Raw genomic sequence first — 27,567 nt, forward strand, 5'->3', positions numbered from 1 at the left:
TGCAGCCAGGCAAACAAGTGCTAACGAACTGCAGGGAAATACATGTTCTCAACAGCATTCTCAAAAAATCATCATTTCTTTAAAACTTTTTTTTTTTATTGATCCTGCCACCACTCTGTAAATTCACTACCCTGTGCACTTGGTATTAGGTCCACAAGCTCTCATAATTCTAGGCTTAGACCCATTTTACCACCACTATAGTTCTAGTGTAGTTGACTGGTTACAATCTGTGACAGGACAGTGTCACTGGCCAGGCTGTTACCACCAGGAAGGGAGACTCACATAAGTTGCAAGTTTCTAGTGCTAATGCACACTTTTAATACAAACAATAAACAAAACACAAGACCAAAACAAAAGGCACGATGGCCAAGATAAACAGGTTTAACAAAACTCACCAACGTAAACAAACATGGACACAGACATAAATACAGCAGAACACGCATCTCCACCTCTAACACCAACATCAATCTTATCCTTACTAACTAACACCTAATTTTCTTAAGACTCATAAATGGATACATTATAAATACGTCAAGTAAACAAATGCTTTGGCTTCTGCCTTCATGTGTATTTTCTACATTTCTTAACTTTTACCCAGGAGAAACAGAATTCCTCTTGTAAGCATCTTTCTGTATCCAGATATTTTTGTTCCTCCTGTAATGTTGGTTGATGTTTTCTGGTCCCAAATACACCACACATTTCAGATGAGAGCACCAGCATTGTTGGAGGAGGGAGCATGAACTGGTTACACACCGATGCTCAAAGGATAAATTAGTAAAAGTTAAAGTAAAGTAAAAGTTAATTAATGTATATCCCTGGTGTTTTTCTGCTATATTAATAAAAATATAAAAACGTCGTCACAGGCTGCAGAAAAGTAATGAGTTTTGTATGAAAACTGCAAGGTGTGTGCATTTGGAAGAGAAGAGGGGATACACTTGGCTGTATGTCCATTAATTGTGTTAAAAAATGGTCTGCTTTGGTACTGTACTTGCATCATCAAAAACAGAATGTACAAGTTTCATGGCTCTAGGTTCCTTAGAGCTATGTGTTATTGATGCCTAAACATGGCTCATAATTTGCATTGATAAGCCCTTTATACGGCTCTAATAAACATGCTTCTATCACTGAGTTTAGTGTAAATCGTGTTGAATTGCTATGGAATCCCTCTTTTGTTTTTTATCTTAGGCCCTGTCCACACTATGCCTTTAAACTGTATTAGTTGCCTTTAAACTGGCTTAAAAGTGCTAAATACATTTAGCGTCTACACTACGCAGAGTTTAATGCCAGACTTGAGTTGAGAACGACTATCAATACTACTGTACCATTTTTAGGCTTATGTTGTAAAAGTGGATCATGTAACGACATGGTTAAATGCCGAAGTCAAGGCACTTACTGATATCTGGAGCGATGAAATCGTTCAAGGAGAACTTCAGAGTTCAAAACGAAATTCACACATTCATGATAAAATGTCTGTGCAGAGATAAAAGAACCTGTGCAGAGTAAAACTGAAACAACTGAAAAGTAGATACCAAGCTGTTAAAGATCAGAACAAACGATCTGGAAAAGGGAGAAAAACTTTTTTTGAAGAGATTGACAAAGTACTGGGTTCAAGGCCTACAATGCAGCCTGTTGTACTGGAAAGTTTGGGAAATACTAGTTTTGAAGAAACTGAAGGCACTGACAGTGTTGACTTCCAGTAAAGTAAGTTAACGTTTTTACACAGTCTATAATTTGTTTTTAAAATGATCAATCTTATTCACTGTTCATTGTAATCTACCAAGTGGCATTATTTTAACAAAAAGAAATGATCTATCACTTACTACTAATATAGGCTGCTTCTGATTATTACTAGGACGATTTAGGAAAATTTTAGGAAAACTACAGCTTTACGAAGCCTTTATCAGTTAAACAACACTTTGAAGTGTGTTATATTGTTTTTTTTGTTTTGTTATTTTAAAACATTGCAATTATGCAATGCAATCTTTGCCAATAGTTTCTTATTAAGTATAACTTTAAAAAATACAACATATTTACTCTCCACTTACCAGATTTAAAATTGTTATATTTTCAGCTGATTTTATTCAGTTGTAAACAGACATGGTGGGATACTATCGTATTAAGTCCCACAGTCCATTGTGCTGCCAGGAGCTGTAACCAAAATATTGTAATAGTGTTTGTACGCATTAAACCCAACTAAACATGAAATGGTACTTCAGTGTGGACACTTTGAGCTGGATTAATTAAAATGTTTTTGGGTATGGTTCTCAGGATCGGTTATGTAGTGTGGATAGGGCCTTAGAGTAAAACATTTTCTTGGAAACCAAATTGAACATTATTCTGTATTTTTGTACTTACATTTGCAAGTCAGATACAGTATATGCTGAAAAGCACACATTTGGAAGCTTCATGCATGCATTCCCAGAGTTAAATTTATTATATAAAGCTTGGATGAAAACAGCAGTCTTTTCTGGTCAGTCTACTCTAGATGTATGCCTTTTTACCAGTTCATGATCAATATTTAATTTTATTTTTTTAACACCTGAAACTCAAGTTATCTGATGCTGTTTTCAATTCTTTTTCGGCTGTGTTTGAGAATGGTCAGGGCACAAGGTTTTCCACAGCACAAAACTTTTAAATATCACCACTGTCATATTTAGACAGTGTTAAGAAACCTGGGGCCATTTTAACCATCTACACAATATTGAAGTTGGCAGAGAATAACCAGAGCAGTTCAACTAAAAGCAAAGTACAGGAAAATGTTGGTAGTTTGCTGTTTTGATGGATTGCGCTGAGGGTCAGCATTCCTCACGTCAGAATAATTAGCCTGTAAGAAACTATACCATTCTGCTAATAAATGTAAACTGTTTATATTTATAAAATTGCATCTGTAGAACATGAAGATCCTGTTTTCACGAAACATAGCATACTGTACAACTCATTTAAGTCATAAGAAATATAAGGGATTGATTTGATCAACCTACGTAATAAACCACAGCTTGATATGCAAAAATAAGTTGTTGATGCAATTCAGGTGGATACCCTGGTGCTGTAAAGTGCTAAAAAAAGTAGCTGAGGCAGGGAAATGGAAATTTGCTGCTAATGTTTTGATATGTGTGATTGTGAATATGGCTGTTTTTTAAGACGTGTTTTCAATCAAGAAGTCTAAATTAACCACTCGGTTTTTATGCCATTGGACTTGGCCGGTGGTTTTACAAATATATAGTAGTAATTAAAATGAGTTTAATTTTGATTACAAAGATCATGTTCATTGATTTTCAGAAAACTAGATTGATTGCGTTCACACAATTTAAGAGCCCATAATAAAACATACATTTTATAGCCCCAGTTTAAGCTCCACTGGAATAAAATGGCATTGGTGTGTCATGTAAAAGACAGGCCACTACTCTGCTCTGTTGCACTCATTCAGTGAAGCAGTCTTGCTCTTGACCAATGGTTGTTTAATAACCCCTTCTTTGTCCTCCCTTTCCCAGTCTGTATGATTGCCCAACTCCATACCCCAGCTACCCCTAATGTTTCCCTGCCCTATTCTAATATTTGCTGTTCCATCTTCCAATCCCAAGTTTGTCTGTGTCCAAAGTGCTCTTCTGAAACCGAACCAAAACCACCCTTACAGAACAGTTTGATAACTTTGAATGACATACAATTATTCCATTTACTGGCAACGACAACACATCATTGTGATACCAAATAGTCAATATGGTGCCATTCCACAGATTATTATTATTATTATTATTATTATTATTATTATTATTATTATTATTATTTATTTTTTTAGCATTGTAGCTGCACCTATGCTACCATCTACCCCTTGGTATAGAATCATTGAGAGTTGCCAATGAAAATCATTCCGTAAGGGGAGAAATAACAGAGTAATTAGCAGCATGGCCAGTCTATATAATAAGTCATTTTAATCAAGGCTGTTATTTACCTTGCATTCAGCTTTGACCTCTTTGGAATGGAGCAGTCGCTCTAATCATAACCCCCCAAGGATCCGTTTGCCTCTGCTTCTGTGAATACAGACTAATTTGATGCCTGGCCTTCTGCCTTGCGTCTGGCAAAGGACAACCAAGTAGCCTGCCGACCATCAGCAAAAATGAAACAAATTAACTCAAATAAATATGATAAAGAAAAAACAAAAACAGTAACGTCGCAAATCAATTTGTGATGTTCTGTTTTTGTATCCGGCAAAGCAGCACACGCATAACACCACCCCTTTTCAGTCAGTAGCCATTCTGCATGACTCATGCAAGTCAGTTCCCATTGAGCTCCGGTTTGCGTACTCTGTGGGTGATTTTAGTTTTTTTTTTTTTTACTCATGTTGCTATTCAATTTTTTTCCTGTCTTTTTTTTTTAGTAATATAAACATGGCTTTCTATTCTAGCTGGTAAAAAAAGAAAACCAATAAATACTTATTTATTTTACCAACTGTAATGAACGCAAAGCAAATGTGTTCATTGTGCAATGAATGTGTGTCAGTAGTTAAGGAATACAATATGAAAAGGCATTTTGAAACCAAACATGGAGCTTTTTTGAAGTACATTTCCAGAGGGCTCAGCAGTTAGAAGTTCAAAAGTAGAGGCTCTTGTGCGATCTTGCACTGATTGATTGTCTTTTGAGATTCATTAAAAAGTATACCATACAAAGGAGATTAACAGTTTGGTTAGAAACATCAAATTAAATTATTTGGGAAATTAACCAAATGTAGAAACATGATTACATCCCTTTCCATGGGACTAATCTTTTAACTGATTTCAAGTTTCCATTTTTGTGTCTGAGATGGAATGGAAATTAAGACACAAGTTTATTTGTTTTAAGTGGCTCACTCACATATTGTGTGATGAAAGTTTTTTGAGTGCCACATTGTCACAGAGTTATCTCTCTCAGACTGTATATCATAGTATATATTATAGTCTAAAAGTTATACTATGAATATGTCACATACATTTTAAAATGTTTGTAGTAATGCACTGTTAAATGTTCACACTGTTCTATTATTAAAGTACTATTCATATGGTAACATTTTTAAGTCTTGTTTAGTATACAATTTGATCCAATCTGGCCCCCTTAAAAACTAGAGCCCTGCTGCATAAGGTGTGCAGAAAATTCAGATTTGACTTTCTCTGCAATTACAACCTTTGGTCATCTGCTGGCACTGTGACATTTCAGTGAAATAATTGCAGTTATAACACATGGCCACTGGTGCTATGCAAATAAATTAATACATAAATTAAAGAGGGGTAAAGGGAAATCAATATCAGGCATTGTATCCTTTATAAATAATCTCTCTAAACTTGGTATACAGAAGAAGCATTTGGCTGAAGTGATTATATGCGTTTCTAGTCGTCTGATAAGTGTAATATAAAATCGATGTGGTTGTATTGTTTACTGTATATGAGGCATGAGTGTGATTCTTGGTTATATGTAATCCACCTGCCAGTGTCCTCAGATTTGGGATATAACTGTGGAAGACATTTCTGCAGCCTCAACTCACTCACAGAGGTGGCTTCATTTGTGTACAGGATAGTGTTGCATCAATCTCTTGAATAATTTAGGCAGCGCTGACATATAGGCAGATAACCATATGGTGTCACACAGTACAGGGCAGGTGTGTGCCTCGATAATGTGACTTCCAGAAAGGCATAAAAAAAAAAGTCCTTGGATTTCAAATTTCCTGATGTTTGAGGATACACTTAGCGCTGTCTCCGGAGAATAAGTTGTCATGTGTGGATCTAACTGCAGAAATATACAATAGCACCCTAGACTAAAGGTGGTGTATGGAAGGGACCAACCGGCGAGGGGGTAGGGTGGGGTAAAGTAAACAGTCCCTAATGCACAGATGAATGCAGTACATGATAAAAAAGGTAAGACTGTGTGTTACTTTTGTGGTTTGTTTGTTTCTTTCTGACTTGAGCAGTCTTTGGTTATTCTATCCTGCCCTTTTCTCTGTAAGGAAGTCTGTGCCAGATTTATCAAACAACTCATCATTTAAATGAAGCATTTTATATATGTTGACGCCCATGGAAAAGTTTCTAAAAGAAGAGCTGTTGTGTACTGGACTCCATTCAAGTGGACTAAAGGAGACATTAGCGGCTAATGGCTTTTATGTGCTCTCACTTTTTTGTTGCAGTGTGTTTTTTGATCTGGTCAGGTATGCAGGTTAAGCCCTCTCAAACTGGATATGTGATACCTTATCCATTACAAATTCCACTTGAAAGACACACACTCCTGGTTCCTGACCTGTTCAGTTCCAGAGCAACTGGAAGCAAATAAATCAATAAAATTTCCAAATTCGCTGGCTTTTGTCTTGTGGCTGACTCACAGTGGGAACCTAACCAAGTGGACAATATTTAAGTTTCTTTTTAAGTAGAATTTCAGTTGTAATGTTGCTGCTGCAAGCCTGGACATTCAGGATGACTGGCAGAGATTCTAGCTGCTGTAGATATAGGGACTATGAGAGTTGATTAAATATAGCTAAACTTGCACCAAATAATGGGAATGATGGAAATCTAGGACCACCGACATGGGCTCTGTAGTCTATATAATACTGTATTGCATTGTCTGTTGTGATGGAGGGCTCCATTGTCAATATACTACAGTATTAACAGAAGAAACACGTATTTTCGTAGAGCACACAACATGCTGCCAGAACATAAGAAAATGTACGTTCGGCACAACTAAGCTTGTCTGGTTCATAGTAGCTGATTGATCTCAGAACTTTAATCGTCAACAAACTTTATAACCACCCATATGTGAATTTGGATTACAGCAAGTCAGTGAGGAGTAATCTATTTAGGATCCAAATGAGTATTTGAAAGTTATTGCACTGACTGACAGCTGTTTAGAATTTCACAGAATGCTGTGGTTGTTTTCATGATGGGCGGATCAATACCTAAGGACTAAACTGGGACGTAAACAGCTTTGAATCCAGGTCTTGAGAGACGACAGGTTTAGATTTTGGACAGGATTAAATGGCAACAATCATGTGATGGTTAATGTTTTTTTTCTCATCTGTCTTGCTTTTTTTCTGGGTAATAGATTCACGTAAATAATTCCTGGGTGATGAATAATATACATGTACGCATAAGGATCCTTGCTTGAAATCCATATTTGCTTTCATGTGACACAACTCATTTCTCAAAGAATACATTACTGTCAGCAAGTTGTGCACAAGTGCTTGTATTGTCCTTGAATTCAGCAGATTCTTTTATTCTTTTTTTTATTTCTGTTGTGCGTGAGCAAAGCTCTATTGGCTACAAAGCAATGAGTTGTCCCCAAGTATAAAATACTAGAGTCCAGGGTAACTATTACTAAGAGATAAAACACAGTTCACTTGGCATAGCCCATGATTAGAACTATTACATTTCATGTGCCTAAAATATAGCAGTGTCCAAATGAACAAAACTATAGACCATACAAACTAGTTCATTGGTGCACAGTATTTTACTGCTTGAAGTACCCTTCCCTCTTTTGCATGTTTAATGTATGTAAGCTTGCATCCATTTTCACACATGTATGCATACAGCAGTCTCACACTCACAGCTGCTCTCTCACACTGTGAAGTGGGCTGTTGTGGCGTTCGGGTCTTGTAGCAGTTGCTCTTGAAAGCATATTGAATCTGGCCATGTTAGGTTAACCAGGGAAAGAACATCATCTGCTGCAGGTAAAAAGCAGATATAGTGTGTTTTTGCGGTGGATTTTTGATTTTGTGATAAGTCATTTGCAATGTAGGTGAAAAAAACCTCAGTGTTGTGTGTGTGTGTGTGTGTGTGTGTGTGTGTGTGCCTCCTTCCTGGTCTGATGCCATCTTTCCACAGAGGCATTTATGTTGTGTTGTCTTGTCGACAAAGTATATCTCAGTTTATATATGAATAACAGCACTTCCTACTGTGTATCATCTGCTATGCACACACACATCTACCGGCACACTTATGATTAGATATTTTAATACACGATTTACAGTATCCAGGTTATGAAACCCAGACTAATTAGAGGCCATTATTTTTTGACCTACTTATCTGCCTCCAAAACGGTATTAAATAAAACCTGCAATTCCAGTTGGTAGCTATCTCACCTGGAATTTGTTTTAAGTGTTTGTGGTTGGCAGCCCATAAAGTACTAGTCTGACCTATACAAGCATCTGCTTGTGTGTCTGCCAGGAAATTCAGAGGAAGATGAATTTGTAATGTCACAACAAGAATTCTAACTTCCAGAACACGCAGGCATTGGACAGTTTTGCTATGTACACAAGATGCCCCAGGCTGCACATCAGACCCATTCTAGTAATTAATCTGGGCACTAGTTAGGTTTAGTAGCTACAGTGTACTTGCTGTGTTCTACAAATAGCTGAGTTGTAAGAAATTGAAACGGGTGATTGAATATCCACTCTTGATGTTGTCAAGTTAAACAACAGAGATCAGATGCAGGCAGACATCTGAGATTCCAATGCAATATTTTGCAAATTGAAAAGGTCTCTGAAATATGAATAATAGCACTGTCACAGTATATTATCAGCCCCTAATAGTTAAGTTAGAATAAGTGAATATGGGGAATTTATACAGGTCACAGCTTTGATGTCTGGTGAAATTTTGTCTGTCTATAGGAGGCTGTGTGGTCCAGTGGTTAAAGAAAAGGGCTTATAACCAGGAGGTCCCTGGTTCAAATCCCACCTCAGCCACTGACTCATTGTGTGACCCTGAGCAAGTCACTTAACCTCCTTGTGCTCCGTCTTTCGGGTGAGACGTAGTTGCAAGTGACTCTGCAGCTGATGCATAGTTCACACACCCTAGTCTCTGTAAGTCGCCTTGGATAAAGGCGTCTGCTAAATAAACAAATAATAATAAATAATAATATCAAGGGTATGCTCATTTATATTGGTTGGAATATAAATAACTGTTGTGATTAGAATTTCCACAATTAGGGCCGCATTTAGAAGGCTGGAAACATTTATGGGATATTTAAGTTGTCTTGCAAAAAGAGCTATTGAAGTAATAATGTTTCAATACATCATCAACCTGAGTGGAAATCAAATGGTTGGTGAATGTACAGTACGTGTCATGCTTTCCATATAATAAATATGTATGTTACTATTTTACGTGTTTAACATATAGTATGTTATGTATGTGTATCTTTTACGTTTCCTTCTCCTCCAAACAAGCACAGAGCAATGTTATTTTCCGTGCATGCTTTTTATTATTCAGAATAGGGCTGGTACACATCTCAGCCGGATCTCTTATATGAATGCAAATTGTTACAAGAAAGGCAATTTACAGGTCCTGTGCTGGTACCAGATCCCATCAATTGGTAATGACTGCCAACATCCGTTTTCACTCCTTTCATGGGATATTATCGACCAAATGGTTTTTCACTTCGTGCCACTGTCATCAGATATTGTGTGGCCATGGTGGGACAGGCGTCTTGGATAAAGGCTGGCATTCTCAGCGGGAATACCAATAGGGTATTAATAATTCTAATTAGGCTAAATGGAGCACTGAGGGAGAAAGCTACATGTGGAGGAATGGGGAGTTTGCTAGTGGCTCAGTATTTAAAACACACAAACTCTAGGTCACTATTGTAGTGCATGCTCTTGTGAAAGCAACTAAATTGTTGGTATCTATGCATTGTGGAAAAGGGGTGATAGGTTTCATGCAATCATTTGCACATTGTCCACTGCCAAATGACCCAGGAACAAATCTTATACCAACACTAAATCACAATTTTACTAAATCCTTAGTCACTATTTCCTCTATTCAATAAAAAACCTATTATTTTGTCTCTATACACTAAATGTTATTAAAAATGTGGATGTTACCAAAGCATTTAGAACTGTTTGTTTTTTTTTTTTGTAGGAATATAATAAGATTACAAATTTATAATCAATATAAAATATTTTAAAATGCACCATTGTTTGTCAGATGTTGCATCTTGATAAAAAAAAATATTTAGTTATTAAAGTGACTGTAGCTAACAAAATCATTTCTTACATTTTCTCCACCATACACATCCATTCATTATATAGGAATTTTATTTCAAAACATACCTGGTACTGCACTAGGTTAAATGTATCTTTGTTTGCATGCCACGCTTTTAGACTGTTTTGCACTTGGGTAATTTTACATGGAGGGTGAAATTTTCCCCACCTCTTCACTGGCTTTTGCCTGTCAATAACCAGTGCTGCTTTTCTATTGACTGACATGCATTCAGCCAGTAATATGCTTTGACCCAGAAGATACTGCTTAGGTGAAATGACCCAGGAAGTGCAATTGCAACAGATAACCTAAGAATATGGCCTAGAAACAGAGCTTCCTTTAACCTAAAGTAGGACCAAATACATCATTTTAAAATGAAAATACACACACTGAAAACTCCATATTAAGGGCAAACGTGGTACGATTTATGGAATTATTTTGTTAGCTACTTTGAGGAACATCCCCTGAATCACTTATATTTTATTGTCCAATGCAGCAAAATTGTTTGTATCTTTAGGACTATTTGTTTCATAAACTATAACCAATTAAAGTAAATGGCTGACTTCTAGACATATATATGTGTTCCCCTCCCTAATGAGTATTCCAGCAATGGCTAGCACTGGTATATGCTGGTCCGAGCTGGTTGTGCTGGTTTGGGAAACCTGCAAAGCTTGATCTTTTCCAAGAAAAAATAGTAAAACTCCCTTTACTAAATAGATCTAAAGTCAGCTATTTGCAGTAAACTTTGTGATTTAATTTATCTTTCTGAAAGCCCAGTAAAAGGGTCAGTAAATATGTTATTCTAATTCCCAACTTAGCTGGTCACCAGTTAATCAGTAGTTTCTGGAATGTTCAGGAGGTTTTGCATTTATATACATTTCTTGGGAAATTCATGGGAATTGATGTCCTTCACGTTGTAGTTAACTCATGCCCATGGTGTGTACAGTATATTCTGGGGCAGCCTTTGCTATTTGATTGGTGACCAAATAGACAATAAGAAGTGGAATCAAGTTCAGTTGGTCATGGTAGAGAACATTTGGGCCATTCTTAATGTTTCATTGTATTTTGTTCCTACATTCCCACACTGGAAACACTCCTGTTCAAAACACATACAGCTACGACATACAGCTAAATATATATATATATGTATGACCATAATTTAGATATTTTATTTAACATCATGTAATTAAAGATACTACAAAATGATATCGCTTTTCATTAGTTATGTGGAAAACTATAAAGTGGTGTGTAATTCAATATGTTGATGTAACATTATTCAGCAGGTTTCGTTCGATTTTATGAAGCAACATTTTTATACGGTGATGCATAGCTGTACATATACCACCCATCTGGTTAATGTGCTTGAATGTCACAAAGGAACAGGTTGAAAATTAAGTCATTTTTCTTTGTTAATGGAATCTGCCACTAGGAGGTCTGTGACCTTGACATGGCACAGCTATGCTGCCCAAGGCTTTCTATTTATTCTTCTTGTCTGCTTTCCTCTCAGTGTCCCCAGAGGCGCTAGGATTCCTATCAGCTGTCGGAGTCTTCGTTATCCTCATGCTCATCCTTTTTTTATACGTCAACAAGAAACTGTGTTTTGAGAACGTCGGGGACCTGTCATGCATGGACGAATACAGAACGGGCAAGGATTTGAAAGGTAAACTCTGCTAAGTAGCTTCCAAATCTGGCTAATCTTGTTAGTTTAATAGGTCTCAGAAAGCAGACATACCTGGTAATCCCTGTCACACCACCACACCATACAGGTAGTATTATTCATTAACATTACATCTATTTAATTAGAGCTGGCTGTGCACATGTCTAAGATGTTTCATGGCCCTCATGTCTTAAGCTTTGACCATACAGCTCACCTATACTTTTTATAAGAGGCTTTAGTAGGAGAGTTACTATGCTCTAGATATCTGTTGTATCATCGTAATTCCCGACTAAATATAAATAATTTCTACAAAATATTTAGAATTTGTTGGATGTCCCTGAAAAAACACAAAGCTGGGGTTTCCATGTAAAAATAAAAATAAGTCTCGCCTTTTTCTTATGTTATTTTGGTAATACCTTTTTGGTAATTTGGGTTTCCACGTAGTTTTCTTTTAGGGAGAGAAAGTCTCCTTCCAAATGCAAATGACCTAATTTAATATGGTCTGGATTCCAGGGTCCTGGTTTCCAGGGTCTGGAACCAACTCCCCAGTAATGTTGTTGAAGCTGACACCCTGGGATCCTTCAAGAAGCTGCTTGATGAGATTCTGGGATCAATAAGCTACAAGCGAGCAAGATGGGCCGAATGGCCTCCTCTTGTTTGTAAACCTTCTTAAGTTCTTATATAGGGTATATTTAAATGTTTCTATCTTAGCTCCAATTTGGCCTTGCATGACTGCTGATATTGTGTGAACAAATGCAATTAAAAAAGCACAGTAACCAACAAAAACCCAGACATAGCAGTACACAAATACAAATAAAAACCAAAAAACATTCCATAAGAGAGTGCTGTGTACTATCCTTGTATTTTTTGCTAAACATATTTTGATTGCATATGTATTTTTTATAATATATACAAGTTTTCCTACAAAGCCGTAGCGTCAGCCATTCTGATCCTTATAGTAGTCTACAAACTGAGCTAAAATATACTTTAGGTTAATGATATCAAAATGACCCAGTCAAAATGTTTAGTACAGTAAATGTTTTAAATATTGATAGTACATCTAAAATAGGCTACTACCCTACTAACCCACATTTCTCACTACATAATATAATAATAATAATAATAATAATAATAATAATAATAATAATAATAATAATAATAATAATAATAATAATAATAATCTAAATCTGAATTCTGCACAGACAGTACAAGGGTCTCATCAGTAGAATGTGGTTATATATATTGTTGTTGTTGTTGTTGTTGTTGTTGTTGTTGTTGTTGTTGTTGTTATGGAGGATCCAGCATACCGGTAATCCATATGAGTTCAACACATTTCACAGTAAATGCTGTAAACCACCCAGGACTTTCTAGAACTTTGTTATGTAAATCTTGCAGCAAGCTGATGTTAAACCCTGTATTTGTCTTTTTTAACAAATTATTTTTCATGTTTTTGTTCTTCTAAAACAAAACTTGCTCAATGAATTAGGGTTAAGAGATTTTACTTCAATGTATTTATTGCAGAGGTATTTGTAGTAGCTTCAGTATTTAACCTTGCTATAAAACAACTAAACTATCAGGCACTATAATTTTATGAGTCTAAGGCAATAATCTGAAACATTGAATAAATTGTATCACATAGGAGGCTCCCGAGTGGCGCATCCAGTAAAGGCGCTCCGCGCGGAGTGCAGCATGTGCCTTATAGCTTGGAGATCGCAGGTTCGAATCCAGGCTATGTCACAGCCGACCGTGACCGGGAGTTCCTAGGGGGCGGCGCACAATTGGCTGAGCGCTCCCCGGGTAGGGAGGGTTTAGGTCGGCAGGGGAATCCATGGCTCACCGCGCATCAGCGACCCCTGTGGCCGATAGGGCGCCTGTGGTTCTGCAGTGGAGCCGGCAGATCTGTGTTGTCCTCCGGCACTATAGGTCTGGTGGCATTGCTGTGGATCTGCAGTGCGAAAAATGACGGCTTGGCAGGAGCACGTTTCGGAGGACGCGTGTTCCAGCCTCCGTTTTCCGAGTCGTCGGGGGGGGGGGGGTTGCGAGCGGTGAGCCGAGGATACAGATAATAATTGGGCATATTAAATTGGGGAGAAAACCAGGGTAAAAAATTGGCGACGACTAAATTTAAAAAAAAAAAAAAATAATAATAAAAAAAGAATTGTATCACATAAAAATTTACAAAATAAAAAATAAAAAAACACAATGAAGAGGTTTCTAAACTCCTCGCACTGTATGCTTATTTTTTCCTAGTTGGTCAAATAATCTTGCCAGAGCTATTTCCAGCATATCTCAATAGTTAATAAAGAATTGCTTGATATGGCCTTTAGTTATAGGAGAAAGTTGCACAAACTTTATGTCAGAAACAGGATCTCACTGCTTTACCGTTCCTTTTTAACCATGCCATGTTTTGGCCGCACACTTCCTGTAGCGTGAGGAATGTGCATGCTATGTCACATTCTTACAACAATGGAGAGAGAATTTGGAGTTTCAAAACTGCATGAAACCCCGGCAATATATTCTCAGAAGAGTGCCTATCAGGTTCTGAAAGAAACCTATCTACTAAAGTATTCTATTTTGGCCTTCAATTCAAAAGAAAGAGATGTGCTGCAAGAACTCTCCACATTATGCTTCCCAATTGTGGAGTCTGTGAGAAACTTCTACAGTTGTGATGACACCTTCTGAACTCGTCTAGACTGCCCCTGACTTTGTCACATTAATTTCTAAAGCTGTCTCAATATTATAAAACTGTGCAAAAGACTTGACTGCAACCAAAAGGCTAGAGAAAGATGTATCAGATTACATGCTTTGTAATTCGTTCGTGGTTGACTCGAAGAGCAAGCATGCTTTTGAAATCAAAACATCACTAGACTGAAGCTGATCTGATAGACATGTATGTAGAATCTGCTCTACAATATGGAGAAGAACAACAAATCTAAAGCACTCAAGTTTGTCTCACAATCCTGTAGCTTCAGCTGCTGTATCCCTGTCAGAACCTTCTGACAGTACACCTAAAACTGCAAGCAAACTTCCATAGCGAAGTTTAACTTTTGAAAGTGAACAATACCAGTAATACCATCTGGTTACAGCAGTTTGCTCAAGTGCTAGTACTTGAAGATCCTCAGCTTTTTGAGCCTCAATAAAAAGTTGATACCTGGTGTTGCTGTTGGTAATGAATGTGTAAAGTGACTTAACTACTATGAAAAAAGCTCACCAATGTTTCTAATGCAGTCACCAAGAACAAGATTCAGTCTATGTTCATGGCAATGAATATAGATTGCTTGAGGAACGTTTCCCCTTAATCATGCCTGTACTCCATTAAAGCAACCACTCAAAACACTTGCTCCATCGTAGCATTGAGCAATGCAGTTTGACCAGTTCAAGCCAGTTTGCAATATTTTTTTTTTTTTTTTTTTTTATAAATTTAGTCGTCGCCAATTATTTTACCCCGGTTTTCACCCCAGTTTAGCATGCCCAATTAGTATCTGTATCCCCGGCTCACCGCTCGCAACCCCCCCGCCGACTCGGGAAACGGAGGCTGGAACACGCGTCCTCCGAAACGTGCTCCTTCCAAGCCGTCATTTTTCGCACTGCAGATCCACAGCAATGCCACCAGACCTATAGTGCCGGAGGACAACACAGATCTGCCGGCTCCGCTGCAGAGCCACAGGCGCCCTATCGTCCACAGGGGTCGCTGATGCGCGGTGAGCCGTGGATTCCCCTGCCGACCTAAGCCCTCCCTACCCGGGCAGCGCTCAGCCAATTGTGCGCCGCCCCCTAGGAACTCTCGGTCATGGTCAGCTGTGACATAGCCTGGACTCGACCCTGCGATCTCCAGGCATTAGGGCACATCCTGCGAGGAGCGCCTTTACTGGATGCGCCACTCGGGAGCCCCTGCTGAATTTCTTTGTAAATGAAATCAGCTAAACGGCTGCCTCAAACTTCTCCATATGACAATGGCCTATCAAACGTTCCTTAACTTTACCTTCACTAAAGTACCTTACTAAAATGGCAACTTGTTCCTTCTTAGACAAATCTTTTGTTTCATCTACCAGAACTGAAAAGTACTCAGCTTCAGTTGCCTCAGCACAAGTGGTTTCCCTAACATGTTTACCAATTACCGAAATGAAATCGTTTTGGTACGGGACGTGTATAATGGCCATACCGACGTTCAGGCTTTGTTTTGAGAGTGGAATTTGACTCTGCGATAAGCTGAAGCATTTCAATGAAATTTCCAGCATTTGAAGCACTATCAGCTTCAGAGTGACCATGAAATGCTAGACGCTGCCTGCCCAAAAGTACTGCAACTTTAAGAAGCAGCTTCACATGTTTTCTGTTTTCCTCAATTTCTTGCTGTGTCACTGAATACAAACACGATGCAACTGACTGACGAGAGCCAGACTTAATATCCTTGAAATGAGACCATGCAACCATGCTCTTAATGTGCTGCTCACTATCTTCATATTGTTTAACACTAGAACCGCTGTGGTTATGCTCATACATAATACCGCCGCCGGCAGTTATTGATGGTTACATTTTAAACAACATCAATATTAAAATGAAAGTCAAACTATCGGATACAACACAAAGGTTTTATTCAAGCACATCATATCAACTATAATAAAATAAACATTTTAGTGTGTAAACAGGTATATGTACATACGAAACTGTAAAAACAAAAGTAGTATTTAATTTAAAACGAAAGTACCATGTTTCCCTTGCGTGTGTGTCACTTGGTGCAGCACAGAATCCAGGTTGAGCTGCTGCAGCCTGCTGCTTTGCAGTTTTGTGATCGAAATGTTTCTGCCAAAGCGCTGTGGCTAGCTTCAAGATGAAATCTCTCCTACTGATATTTTCCAGAGTGCATTCCTTGTACAAAAAGAAAGAATTGATGGCTGCCAGTTCCAGTAGAGATAACAACAGACTTGTATATAAAAATAAAATAGAATATTGTAGGTTATATTTAAAATAAAAACATGTATTGTAAAAGGCAGTCAAAATGACTGCTCGGGCAGTTCTAGGTAGAGGGGATTATAATTTTTTTTTTATTTTTGCCTTTCATATGCCATCAGGGTATTTAATACATGTATTTAGGAAAATCAAGAACGGACAACCGCGTATCTTTCACGCACGCAGAGTAATTTAAATTTTAAAAGTGAATTTTAAAACACTGCTGTGGTGGTTCTAGTGTTAAACAGAGCAGATATATCTTTCCATTTCCAAGCTCCATCTATAAAAACTCGCTTACCAATATTTTCACCTTTTCAAAGTGCAGATCCTGCAAAATGCCTACAACAAAAGCAATATACTGCATCTTGTGAAATGGAGTACTCTAACCAAGTAAAAGCTTCAAAATAAATGTCCTATTACTTTGGTTATTAGGGTATTCTGTCAGTCTTGGTTGACATGGACCATAATAGGGTGTTTTAGAAATGTCCTGTATGTCTGTTGTTGATTTGTGTGACTGAGAAGACAGATTCAGGAACTTCTAAACTTGAGGAGACTTGCTCAGTGAAACTGTAGATGTCATTGGGGATACTGGAGTGCGAAGCAAAGAACTTTCACTAACTGCACCTGACACTTCACCAGTGGAACTTTCACTGACTGCATCTGATGCTCCACCAACGGAACTATCACTGACTGCACCTGACGCTTCACCAATGGAACTTTCACTGACTGCACCTGATGCTTCATTGCTGGTAGATTCTGTGCATGTATCAATGACCTAAAGAAATAATTAAAAAAAAAAAAAAAAAAATTGTTACTACATTTCAGTTCATGTCACAACTTTGTCATTTGAAATGTAATATATGTAATATTAAAATAAACTAAATGGAAGTAAAGTTATAATTAATATAAAATGTGATTTCAACTAGAAAACATCTCTAAAATCTCTAAAAACAGACAAAAAATACTTAACTTCTACTGCTGATGATGTACATAACAGAAACACTTAACAACTTCAAATACATCTTACTTTTTCAGCAGGAGGATTTAGTGATCTATTGAAGAAAACACTAAGTTTTGGTTGCTTCCTCTCCTAGTTCTGCCCTTTTTTTTCCTGCTTTGCGCTTCTGAGCACCTGACAGGTATACGCGACCACTCGTTGTTCACCTTTCCAGTAAAATACCAGAAGAGAGCATTTCTCAACACAAATGATAATTTGCAATGCATTTGAATTAGCAGTTGATCCAGTAAATTTAACAGACATTTGAAAGTTAATAACTCCATACAGATTCAGGGAATTTTTCATAAAGTTTTATGAACTTAGTAACTATTTGTGTTAAATAAGATGCTAAATATAAATATAAATACATAATCTGCTGAGATTTAAATAAAATGTTAGCTTCTTATACAAAATGTAGCCAATGTTTTAAAGTCACTGCTGCAACATTTGGGCCAGTTAGTATTGTTAATGCCCTAGGACACGCTGTAAGTGTCCATTATAAATACCATATGGGAGATACTGAAATTGAAGAAGGAATCTATGAAAAAGATGTAGACGTTTATGTTGACACAGAAATATCTTCATCTAGACAATGTGGGGAAGCTATAAAAAAGACCAACAAAATGCTCAGATATACAGTGCCTATAGAAAGTCTACACCCCCTTTCAAAATATTCACCTTTTGTTGCCTTATAGCCTGGAATTAAAATGCATTAAAATAGTTTTTTTTTTCATGTATCTACACATCCTACCCCACAACTTCCAAGTGAAAAAAATATTCTAGAAATGTGTAGAAAATTAATTAAAAATAAAAACTGAAATAGCTTGGTTGGATAAGTGTCCACCCCCTTGTAATAGCAATCCTAAATTAGCTCAGGTGTAACCAATCGCCTTCAAAATCACACACCAAGTTAAGTGGCCTCCACCTGTGTTAAATTGTAGTGATTCACATGATTTCAGGATGCATTCAGCAGTTCCTGTAGGTTCCCTCTGCTGGGTAGTGCATTTCAAAGCAAAGACTCAACCATGAGCACCAAGGAGCTTTCAAAAGAACTCCGGGACAAAGTTGTTGAAAGGCACAGATCAGGGGATGGGTATAAAAAAATATCAAAGGCCTTGAATATCCCTTGGAGCACGGTCAAGACGATTATTAAGCAGTGGAAGGTGTATGGCACCACCAAGACCCTGCCTAGATCAGGCCGTCCCTCCAAACTGGATGACCGAGCAAAAAGGAGACTGACCAAGAGGTCAATGGCAACTTTGCAAGAGCTACAGGCTTTTAAGGCTTTTAAGACTGGTCAAAGTGTGCATGGGACAACAATATCCCAAGCACTCCACAAATCTGGCCTGTATGGTAGGGTGGCAAGAAGGAAGCCATTACTCAAGAAAGCCCACCTTGAATCCTGTTTTGAAGTATGCAAAAAAAAAACTCAAGAGATTCTGTAGCATGTGGCAAAAAGTTTTGTGGTCTGACGAAACTAAAATGGAATTTTTTGGCTTAAATGCAAAGCATTATGTTTGGCGCAAACCCAACACAGCGCATCACCCAAAGAACACCATCCCTACTGTGAAGCATGGTGGTGGCAGGTGGTGGAAGAAAACCTGCTGCTCTCTGCAAGAAAGCTGAAACTGGGACGGAAGTTCACCTTTCAGCATGACAATGACCCAAAGCACACAGCCAAAGCTACACTGGAGTGGCTAAGGAACAAAAGGTAAATGTCCTTGAGTGGCCCAGTCAGAGCCCCGACCTAAATCCAATCGAAAATTTTTGGCATGACTTGAAGATTGCTGTCCATCAACGCTCCCCAAGGAACTTGACAGAGCTAGAACAGTTTTGTAAAGAAGAATGGTCAAATATTGCCAAATCTAGGTGTGCAAAGTTGGTAGAGACCTATCCCAACAGACTCACAACTATAATTGCTGCCAAAGGTACTTCCACCAAGAATTAACAGAGGGGGGTGGAGACTTATCCAATTATGATCTTTCAGTTTTGTATTTTTAATATAGAATTTTTTTCTCAATAAAAACTTTTTCCCCTTAACAGTGTGGAGTATGGTGTGTAGATAAGTGGGAAAAAAAATCCTCATTTAAATGCATGAAACTCTGAGGCACTGGCACAACAAAATGTGAAAAAAGTTCAAGGGGGTGTAGACTTTCTATAGGCATGTATAGTGAAAAGTGTTGAATTTAAATCAAGGGAAGTAATGTTAAAACTTTACAATGCATTAGTCTAGAATATTGTGTTCAGTTCTGGTCACCTCACTACAGAAAGGATATTGCTGTTCTAGCGACCAGAATTATTCCTGGTTTAAAAGGCATGTCATATGCAGCCAGGCTAAATTTTCTATTCAGTCTTGAACAAAGAAGACTACACGGCAATCTGATTCAAGCATTCAAAATTTGAAAAGGTATTGACAATGTCGACCCAGGGGACTTTTTCGACCTTAAAAAAGAAACAAGGACCAGGGGTCACAAATGGAGATTAGATAAAAGGGGCATTCAGAACAGAAAATAGGAGGCACTGTTTTGCACAGAGAATTGTGGGAGTCTGGAACCATCTGCCCAGAAATGTTGTTGAAGCTGACACCCTGGGATACTTCAAGAAGCTGCTTGATGAGATTCTGGGATCAATAAGCTACTAACAACCAAACAAGCAAGATGGGCCGAGTGGCCTCCTCTCGTTTGTAACCTTTCTTATGTATGCAATTGTTGTACCTCTGAAAAGGGAATGATTGAAATAATCAAAATGCTGCATTGTGTGCTTGCTGCAGGAGTGATTTTATCAACATTTTTGTAACACAACGTACACAAGAGTTGCTATCATTAATCTTGTATTTCAACAAATGCAAATTATTGTGATTATTTGGGAGAGACTGTTGCTAAGGCGTTTTTTTTAGATAGAACAATTTTAAAACATAGTTGCATTGCAGCTTTTGGCAAGAAAAAAATAGAATGTTTCATTCAGCAATGTTACATTGCCAGGCTAGTTGCTGCACTTTCGATGTCATGAAGCACAATGTCAGAAAATACTGTAAGGTGTACTGCAAGGTTTGTGTCCAGTATGACAAAAGCCTGAGTGGCACATTTGGGACAGAGATTTTTAAAGCGCGAGAAAAATCAAGTAACAATTAATATACACATGAACACTTATGTGATTTTAAAGTTAAAAGTACTTTTTAGAACAGCTCACGCACTTGCAAAGCATGCACAAACGTATTCAGATTTTGAGTAGAGGTGTGACTTGGATGAGGCAAAAGAATTAAATGTGGGGAAAACCTATATTAATTCCAAACAGTTACAGGAGTGTATACGCTATTGCTAGGACCGAGCGTCAAACCCAGTTAACCGGAATGGCAACTGCTAAGAATTTGTCGGTTATCTTGGACGGTTCTACAGATAAGCTTCATAACTGAAGCAGTGGTATGCTACGTGTAGTATGCTTTTGTTAGTTAATTACAGGCTAGCAAGAGAAAGACCAGTATACATTTTTCTCTCTCTCTCTCTGGTAATTTGTAACAATTGCAGATGTTCTAACGTCATCACTAATAACCAACGAGAGAACAGCCTCATGCTCACCTCCGGCTAACTTTCACCCCTGTGAATTTTTACCTAGGCTAATTCTCACCCCCTTGAATTGTATTTTAGGCTAATTCTCACTCTGTAGAATTAATTAGCCTAGGGCTGAGAATTAACCTTGGCTAAAATTCACGGGGATGAAAGGATTAGGCTGTGACGCCGGAGTGAAAAATCTCTGGTTCAAATTCAGCGAGCGGGCTTCAAGGGAATTCCATTTTCGGGATGTAGATAAATAATTGAAGCAGAAACAACGGTAAGAATTCATATACATCAGTTTACTTTTATGAGTTTGATTTGATCAGGTTCGTGTATAGCTATTCTTGTAATACGTTTTTTTTGTTTAAAGTAACAGCAGTAGCAGTACATTGCATCTCATTGAAAATGCAGAAACAAAGAACTCTGGACGTTTTTTTTGTTTTTATTATTCCAGTGACAGCTTGAATGTAGCACAGTTTGCATCAGTGGCCCCAAGGAGAATTATTTTGTTTGAACTATTTCAACACTGCAGACCTGTATACAGGTCTAGGAAAAATAACATGGCAGTAAACTGATATAATATACTACATGGCTGTTTTAATTTTTTCCAGTATGGATATTGTTTATTTCATTCTCCTAGGGTAGTGTAACTCCTTATTGCTGAAAGTCTTACTGAAATTTCACTTTAAGTTTTTGGCAGCATTAGTGGACATTTACTGCATACATGTTATGAAAACGGATTATTAGAATGGATGCGATGTGTAACAGTTTTACCCAAAGCTTATTAGTATGTTTTATTGTTCGGTAGAGCCGACACCCAGTTGTTTCAAATTAAGCTTTACCACTCAACACTCTTAAAATCAGGCATCAGGAAACTTTTTTTCTTTTTTTTTTTTTTTTTAAACTACCAACACTTTTTGTTGTAACTGGAAAGTTGAACCAAAGTTCACATGCAGTTTTGCATAGTGAAAAATCTTACACACATTTTAAACGTAACAAATGGGTTATATTCTTCATTTAATTTTGTTATAATACGGTAATGTAATTAGTTCACTTGCAAAACAAATGCTGTCTTTATTTCTCGTGTGTACCTTGTGTGGTATATATTTAGCATGTGTTGATTAAAGTTCTTTCTCATATAAAACATTCACAAGAACACAGCACAATATACAGGATCAGCTACATTAGCAATGTAGGTATTTATACTATAGCTCAGTCATGATAATGACTTCAGAGATAACAGCCGGTACAAAAACAAAAATGAGGTTGCTCTGGGTTGTCAGAGCTTCTTAACCGCAAAATGTTCTCCTTGGCTCCACTCTCCACAGGCTAAGCCCCCCTAAGGATTATTTCTGGATCCGCCCCTGAGGACTAGTACCACAATTTTGCTAAACCTGTTAGGTTATTAGAAGATGTCAGATGTTATTACACTTCTGGTTATAACATCGTCTGGTTGCTATCAGACAAAATTGCTGATACTTTTTCTAATGTCTGTGTAACAGGATAGCGCTGTAGCCCAAGATGTTATTAACAGGGAGAGAGACTCAAAGACAGAAGCTGCAGTCTAAGCACACATTTATTAAACACGAAAAAGAGCAAATAAACAGGCACAATGGCCAAAATAAAGGTTTTCAACAAAGGTTTTCCAAACTCACCTACACACCAACCCCCAAACATAGAATTTCCCCTCCAGCCACATTCTCACATCCATTATGGCGGGAGGCTTTTAACCCCCTCCTTGCTAACCCTATATTCCCAACACACACATATAATTTACATTTTGGGCTTTTAGCCTGTCACAGTCGGTTATTACAGCTGTAGTAGTCCATTGTTCAAATAGTCAATTTTGGATGATAAAGGTCCTAGAACTACTGTACTGTATGTATGAGAACATTTTGATACTTTTGAGCAATTCCATGTCATTATCACAAACATGCTCAATATTCTTCCTGAGTTCCAGTTAAAATCCTTAGTTCACAGTCACCTTTAGTGAAAGCCTAGGAGCTACATCAGTTGGAGTACTTGCACATTATAGAAGTATGTTTAAGCCTTCTTACCTGTCCACAATCATTCTCCTTAATACTAAATGTGCATCAATATACAATTGACAATTATTGTTGAAGACATTGAAAAATACTTCTAGTCAAAATATTTGTCATTGAATTTAAGTTTATTTTAGCATTTCTAAATTCAGCACTATTAAGTGTTTAATAGTTATGGATGATAATATATACGTAACTGAAATAAAGCCCTCTACCCCTCTTTGATTCATTACATTACAGCTCTCATATAGTTTGGTGGTTGTGCAAATTTTACGTACTGCACTGGAACACTACAGTTCCCTATGAAGGAAAACGCAATCAATTAATGGTAGCTATAACAGGGTTGTAACTTGGTACCAAGATGTGCTTAGGGACACATTTCAGAATTTAAAAATAAAGAAATAAATCAGTCCTAATCCTCCACCCTTTAAAATATTTTAAGTTACTTTTATTGTAATTTTAACTTGCCGCATTGCACCACCATGTGGTCCAATATTATACCTACAGTTTCTTTGATGGTTTTATTTTTTCAGTGGTAGCCAAGTCGATGCACAATACATGCTGGAGATGATAAGTTAGGAACTGTTGATGCGATGAGGGACAGCATGTTTAGGATCTGGGGGTCAAGAGTACAGTTTGGGGGTCCCAGCAGGAGGGCTGGCTTTGCAAAACATTCACCTTGAATTGTTCACAAAATTAGAAACCAAAATTGATAAAAGGACTGTATATGTTATAATGTAATAGGCCCCAGTAGGATATACATTTTAAATAACCCCTATCTTATTAAAATACTTGGCAATTATTTAACAATCTAATATCTAAATATACATATTTCCTTTAAAGTATGAAATACAAGCGAAGAACCAAAAAAAAATCAACATTCAAAAAGGGGGAGCAGTCATTGATTGGGCAGATATTGCTAGTGCAAATATTGTGCAAGAAAGTGGATTGGTTACAACTCCTTTAATCCTGCTGGTGTTTTTCGTCTGGGGTGATTTATTGCCCCCCTTAAAACAGTAAAGTTTATGGTGAACAATAAATACATAGATACGTGAATGAATCAAATTAGTTTTTGAATTCACTCTTTAACTATGATAAAAGAAAACCTTGAGATGATTCAAATCAATGCATTTTTTTAATAATTGTTTTTATTAAGTCTCATTACACAGCCATATCCGAGCATCAATTTAAATTCTGGATGTTAAATCTGAAGGAGCAAGGGCTTTTGCCTTTGTCATGAGAGCGTGGGAGGCTGCTATGAATCATTTTTTGCAAGAAGACAGGTTTCCATTGTGTGGATTAACGGATTTTAGTCAGCAATGCTTGAGCACTTAATTACACAAGCAGGATGGAACGCTGTCTTGATTTTGTTACAGATCATCATTAGGATTTAAACTTTATTTAGGCTGAAGAATTTTATAAGAATTTAGAATTGAGGATAAATCTGAAACTTTTATGTTTGCCGTAAAACTTGCTTAACTTAGCAGCTCTGAATGACTTATAAATTGATTTGTTGCCAATCATGTTTCAAACATTCCAGGGCTTGAAGGAATGCGGCTTCGCTTCATTGCCAGATCTTGACAGGCAGTGTCAGGAAGAACATACTCATTCCTGGTTTCCATTGGCAAACAAGGCTGTTTCCACCAGTTATAGCTCAGGCAAAGTTGGCCAGATTATCAAGATTACGCTCTCTCCTTAGCCAAGGTATGGAGTGACATACATGCGATGCAATAAAGAACATTTCCTATTCCTTTGGGTCATGCCTTTGCCTTGTTTTCGACGTATTGTTAACTATATATTTTGTTTCCTGTTTCTATGCCAGCAGCACTGAGCTAGGAGGGATGACTGCACCACTCTCGGTTCAGTTGGTGTGTCTGAGAAAGGCTTAGCAGTCAAGCAAAAGTAAAAGCGACAACCTAATCTGAATGAGGTAATAAAAAGCACCTCACAAGCACAATGGCGTTTTTCAAAAGTTTCCAGCAAAACCTGGCTCTGCCTTCTGTCTCCTCCATCGTGGACTCTCTCAGCAAAGCAGTGGATGACTTAGCTAATGCTGTCGGGGACGTTACATGCACAGTGAGGGATTCGGTCACGGAGCAAGTGACCACCATGATACACAACCTGCAGACTGAAGAGGAGGGAGATCCAAAAGGGGAGAAGAGCGGCAAGGCTACAGCGGACATCACCGAGATGAAACAGGGGGAGGAGAAAGAGGCTGAGGGATCAATCAACTGCAAGGAAGGGGAACACCAGCAGACAAATGCCACCAGCCGGCAAAAGCTAAAACAGCAGTCCTCTGTCAATATGTCCTGGGACCCAGATGCCTACACCACTGATTACAACACAGGGTCTACACGTTCCACTGAAACATTTACCGAATCCACGTCTAGTGATCTGTCCCAGGCCACAGAGGGTAGCAAGGGTGAGAGACACAGGAACACTCAGCAAGGCAGGGAATCTGGTGAGTCCAGATCAGGGGACAGCAAAAACGAAAGAGGAACCCCTTCAGGAGGAAAAGAAGGTTCAGAATCAGTCCACCAGGGCGATCTGAAAGCCACAAAAGCCAAACATATTTTGGAGAACAACTCCAATAATGTTAGAAAAGCAGGTGGGAAAAAAGAGGGCTATCCGCCTTCAGAGAGTTTGTGTAAAAAAAAAAGCGAGACAGACAATGAAATACACAAAAGCAGTCGAAATGACCTGGGATTTGTTAAACAGGAGCCACCGAGCACTGATTCTGAAGCTGCCAAGGAAAGGCTGAAGGAGACAGGTGGGAAAGTGAAGGTGAAGGAGGAGAAGAAATCAAGTAAGGCATTGACATCAGATACAAGTCAGCTGGTGTCTGCTGACTCCAAAGCAGAGAAACACTGTAAGACTCCAACAAGCAAGAGAGGGGACGCAGAGGGCAAGCCTCAGAACTGTAAAAGCTCGCCCAAGGAAGATCAGAGAAAAGGGGACAAAAAAGAGAACAGTAAAAAGAAACCCAGTAAAGGTGAGATGCCCATGGTGAACTCTCTTGGGTATTATCTGGCCCTCCTCTACTGTGTGACTACTGTGTGCTGATCTCATCGAGACTGGTGCTTTTGCCACTTTTTGCATGAACCTTCCTCATGAGGTTGCCTGCCTGCATACTTCTTCCAGTGTATACTTCTTCATTTTTTTCTTCTTCTGCAGAGCAAATGCCATGGCTGTGGTGTTCCAAGTGTGAAGTGGCATTTTCCCAAAGTAGAGGGTTATTTTTCGACCTCCCAAATAAATAGAATATGGTGACACGCTTATCGAAGATATGAAAACCCTGAAAATGCTGTATAAATAATGAGATAATTCCAATTCTTCTAACAAAAATGCAAAGTCCAACTCAGACTGACATATCAAAAGTATGGACAAGTTCACGTTGAAACAATAAAAATGTGTCATTGTGTATTTTAGAGAATACAAATCACAGCATCAAATCACATACAGAACTCCCTTTTGGAAAGTGAATATTTATTTTTTGAAAAAACACCACACCTATGATAGAGATCCTTATTCTATATGTACCTTGTACTCAAAGTTTTACTCGGACTACATTCTAGTAGCTAGACAGGATGGATTAGTGAGGGGAAGTTGGCTAGCATAAGCTGTTGACTACTGTAGGTAGATTTGAAGAGTGCAGTAAAACGTAACGTTTTTTCAAGAGACACCAGTCAGATCATATGCCCTTCAATGACAATGTGAATTGTACTCATTCGGTTGTAACAGTGTGATTCCACTGTGGAGTTAGAAACCTGCTGTTTCCAATAAAGCCGAGTGGTCTGACCTTCAGCCAGCACCATGTCAACTTTCCATTCATTAGTACCTGACAGTTATCACCCCATTAGCAGCCAGCTATTTGATTGACAGGGCTATGTAGATGGTATTAATGGATGTGTTTTCCTGTTTTCTTAGGACTGTTAAACAATACAATAACAATGTTTTATGTAGCTTCTATTGAGTGTCACAGGCTGTATCACAAAATATATAAAAAGTGCTACAAAAGTATCAAGTCAATCAGCAGTGCACTAATGTAATAGCTAACTGGAGACACATATTGGTTAATGAGAGCATTGGCAGACAGTGGTGTCAAAAAATCTGTTTTCTTTCTTTACTTATTGTGTTCTACAGTATTAACAGTATGGTCTACATCAGGGGTCTCCAACCCTGGTCCTGGAGTGATACTGTGGCTGCTGGTTTTCGTTCCAACCAATCGCTCAGTTACTTAATTGAACCAATTATTGGCTTAATTAGTCAAGATTAACAGGTGTTCCAGATCTTTAGCCACTGATGATGTAAAGACGCCTATAAAACCTGCTGGATAGGTTCTCTCCAGGACCAGGGTTGGAGACCCCTGGTCTACATCAATATCTAT

The 27,567-nt window shown here is 38.0% G+C and overlaps 1 protein-coding gene across 10 annotated transcripts in view; it reads left to right on the forward strand.

Moving 5' to 3' along the window:
• The window catches only part of LOC117410775 (synaptotagmin-14-like), a 96,213-nt gene that overhangs the window by 32,298 nt on the left and 36,348 nt on the right, over window positions 1–27,567 (forward strand). For 5 of the 10 annotated variants that reach the window (XM_034017569.3, XM_059025562.1, XM_059025565.1 and 2 more), the window contains one exon: window positions 11,494–11,646. The exons of 1 other annotated variant lie outside the window; for it this stretch is intronic. In XM_034017569.3, the coding sequence (XP_033873460.2) occupies window positions 11,494–11,646 (153 nt within the window). Of the gene's footprint in view, window positions 1–11,493; window positions 11,647–25,118; window positions 26,173–27,567 lie in introns of those variants that run through there. 4 more of the 10 variants (XM_034921569.2, XM_059025560.1, XM_059025559.1 and 1 more) reach the window with 1 other exon arrangement.

This window comes from Acipenser ruthenus, chromosome 6 (assembly GCF_902713425.1).
Source record: "Acipenser ruthenus chromosome 6, fAciRut3.2 maternal haplotype, whole genome shotgun sequence".
NCBI classification, from domain to species: Eukaryota; Metazoa; Chordata; class Actinopteri; order Acipenseriformes; family Acipenseridae; genus Acipenser; species Acipenser ruthenus.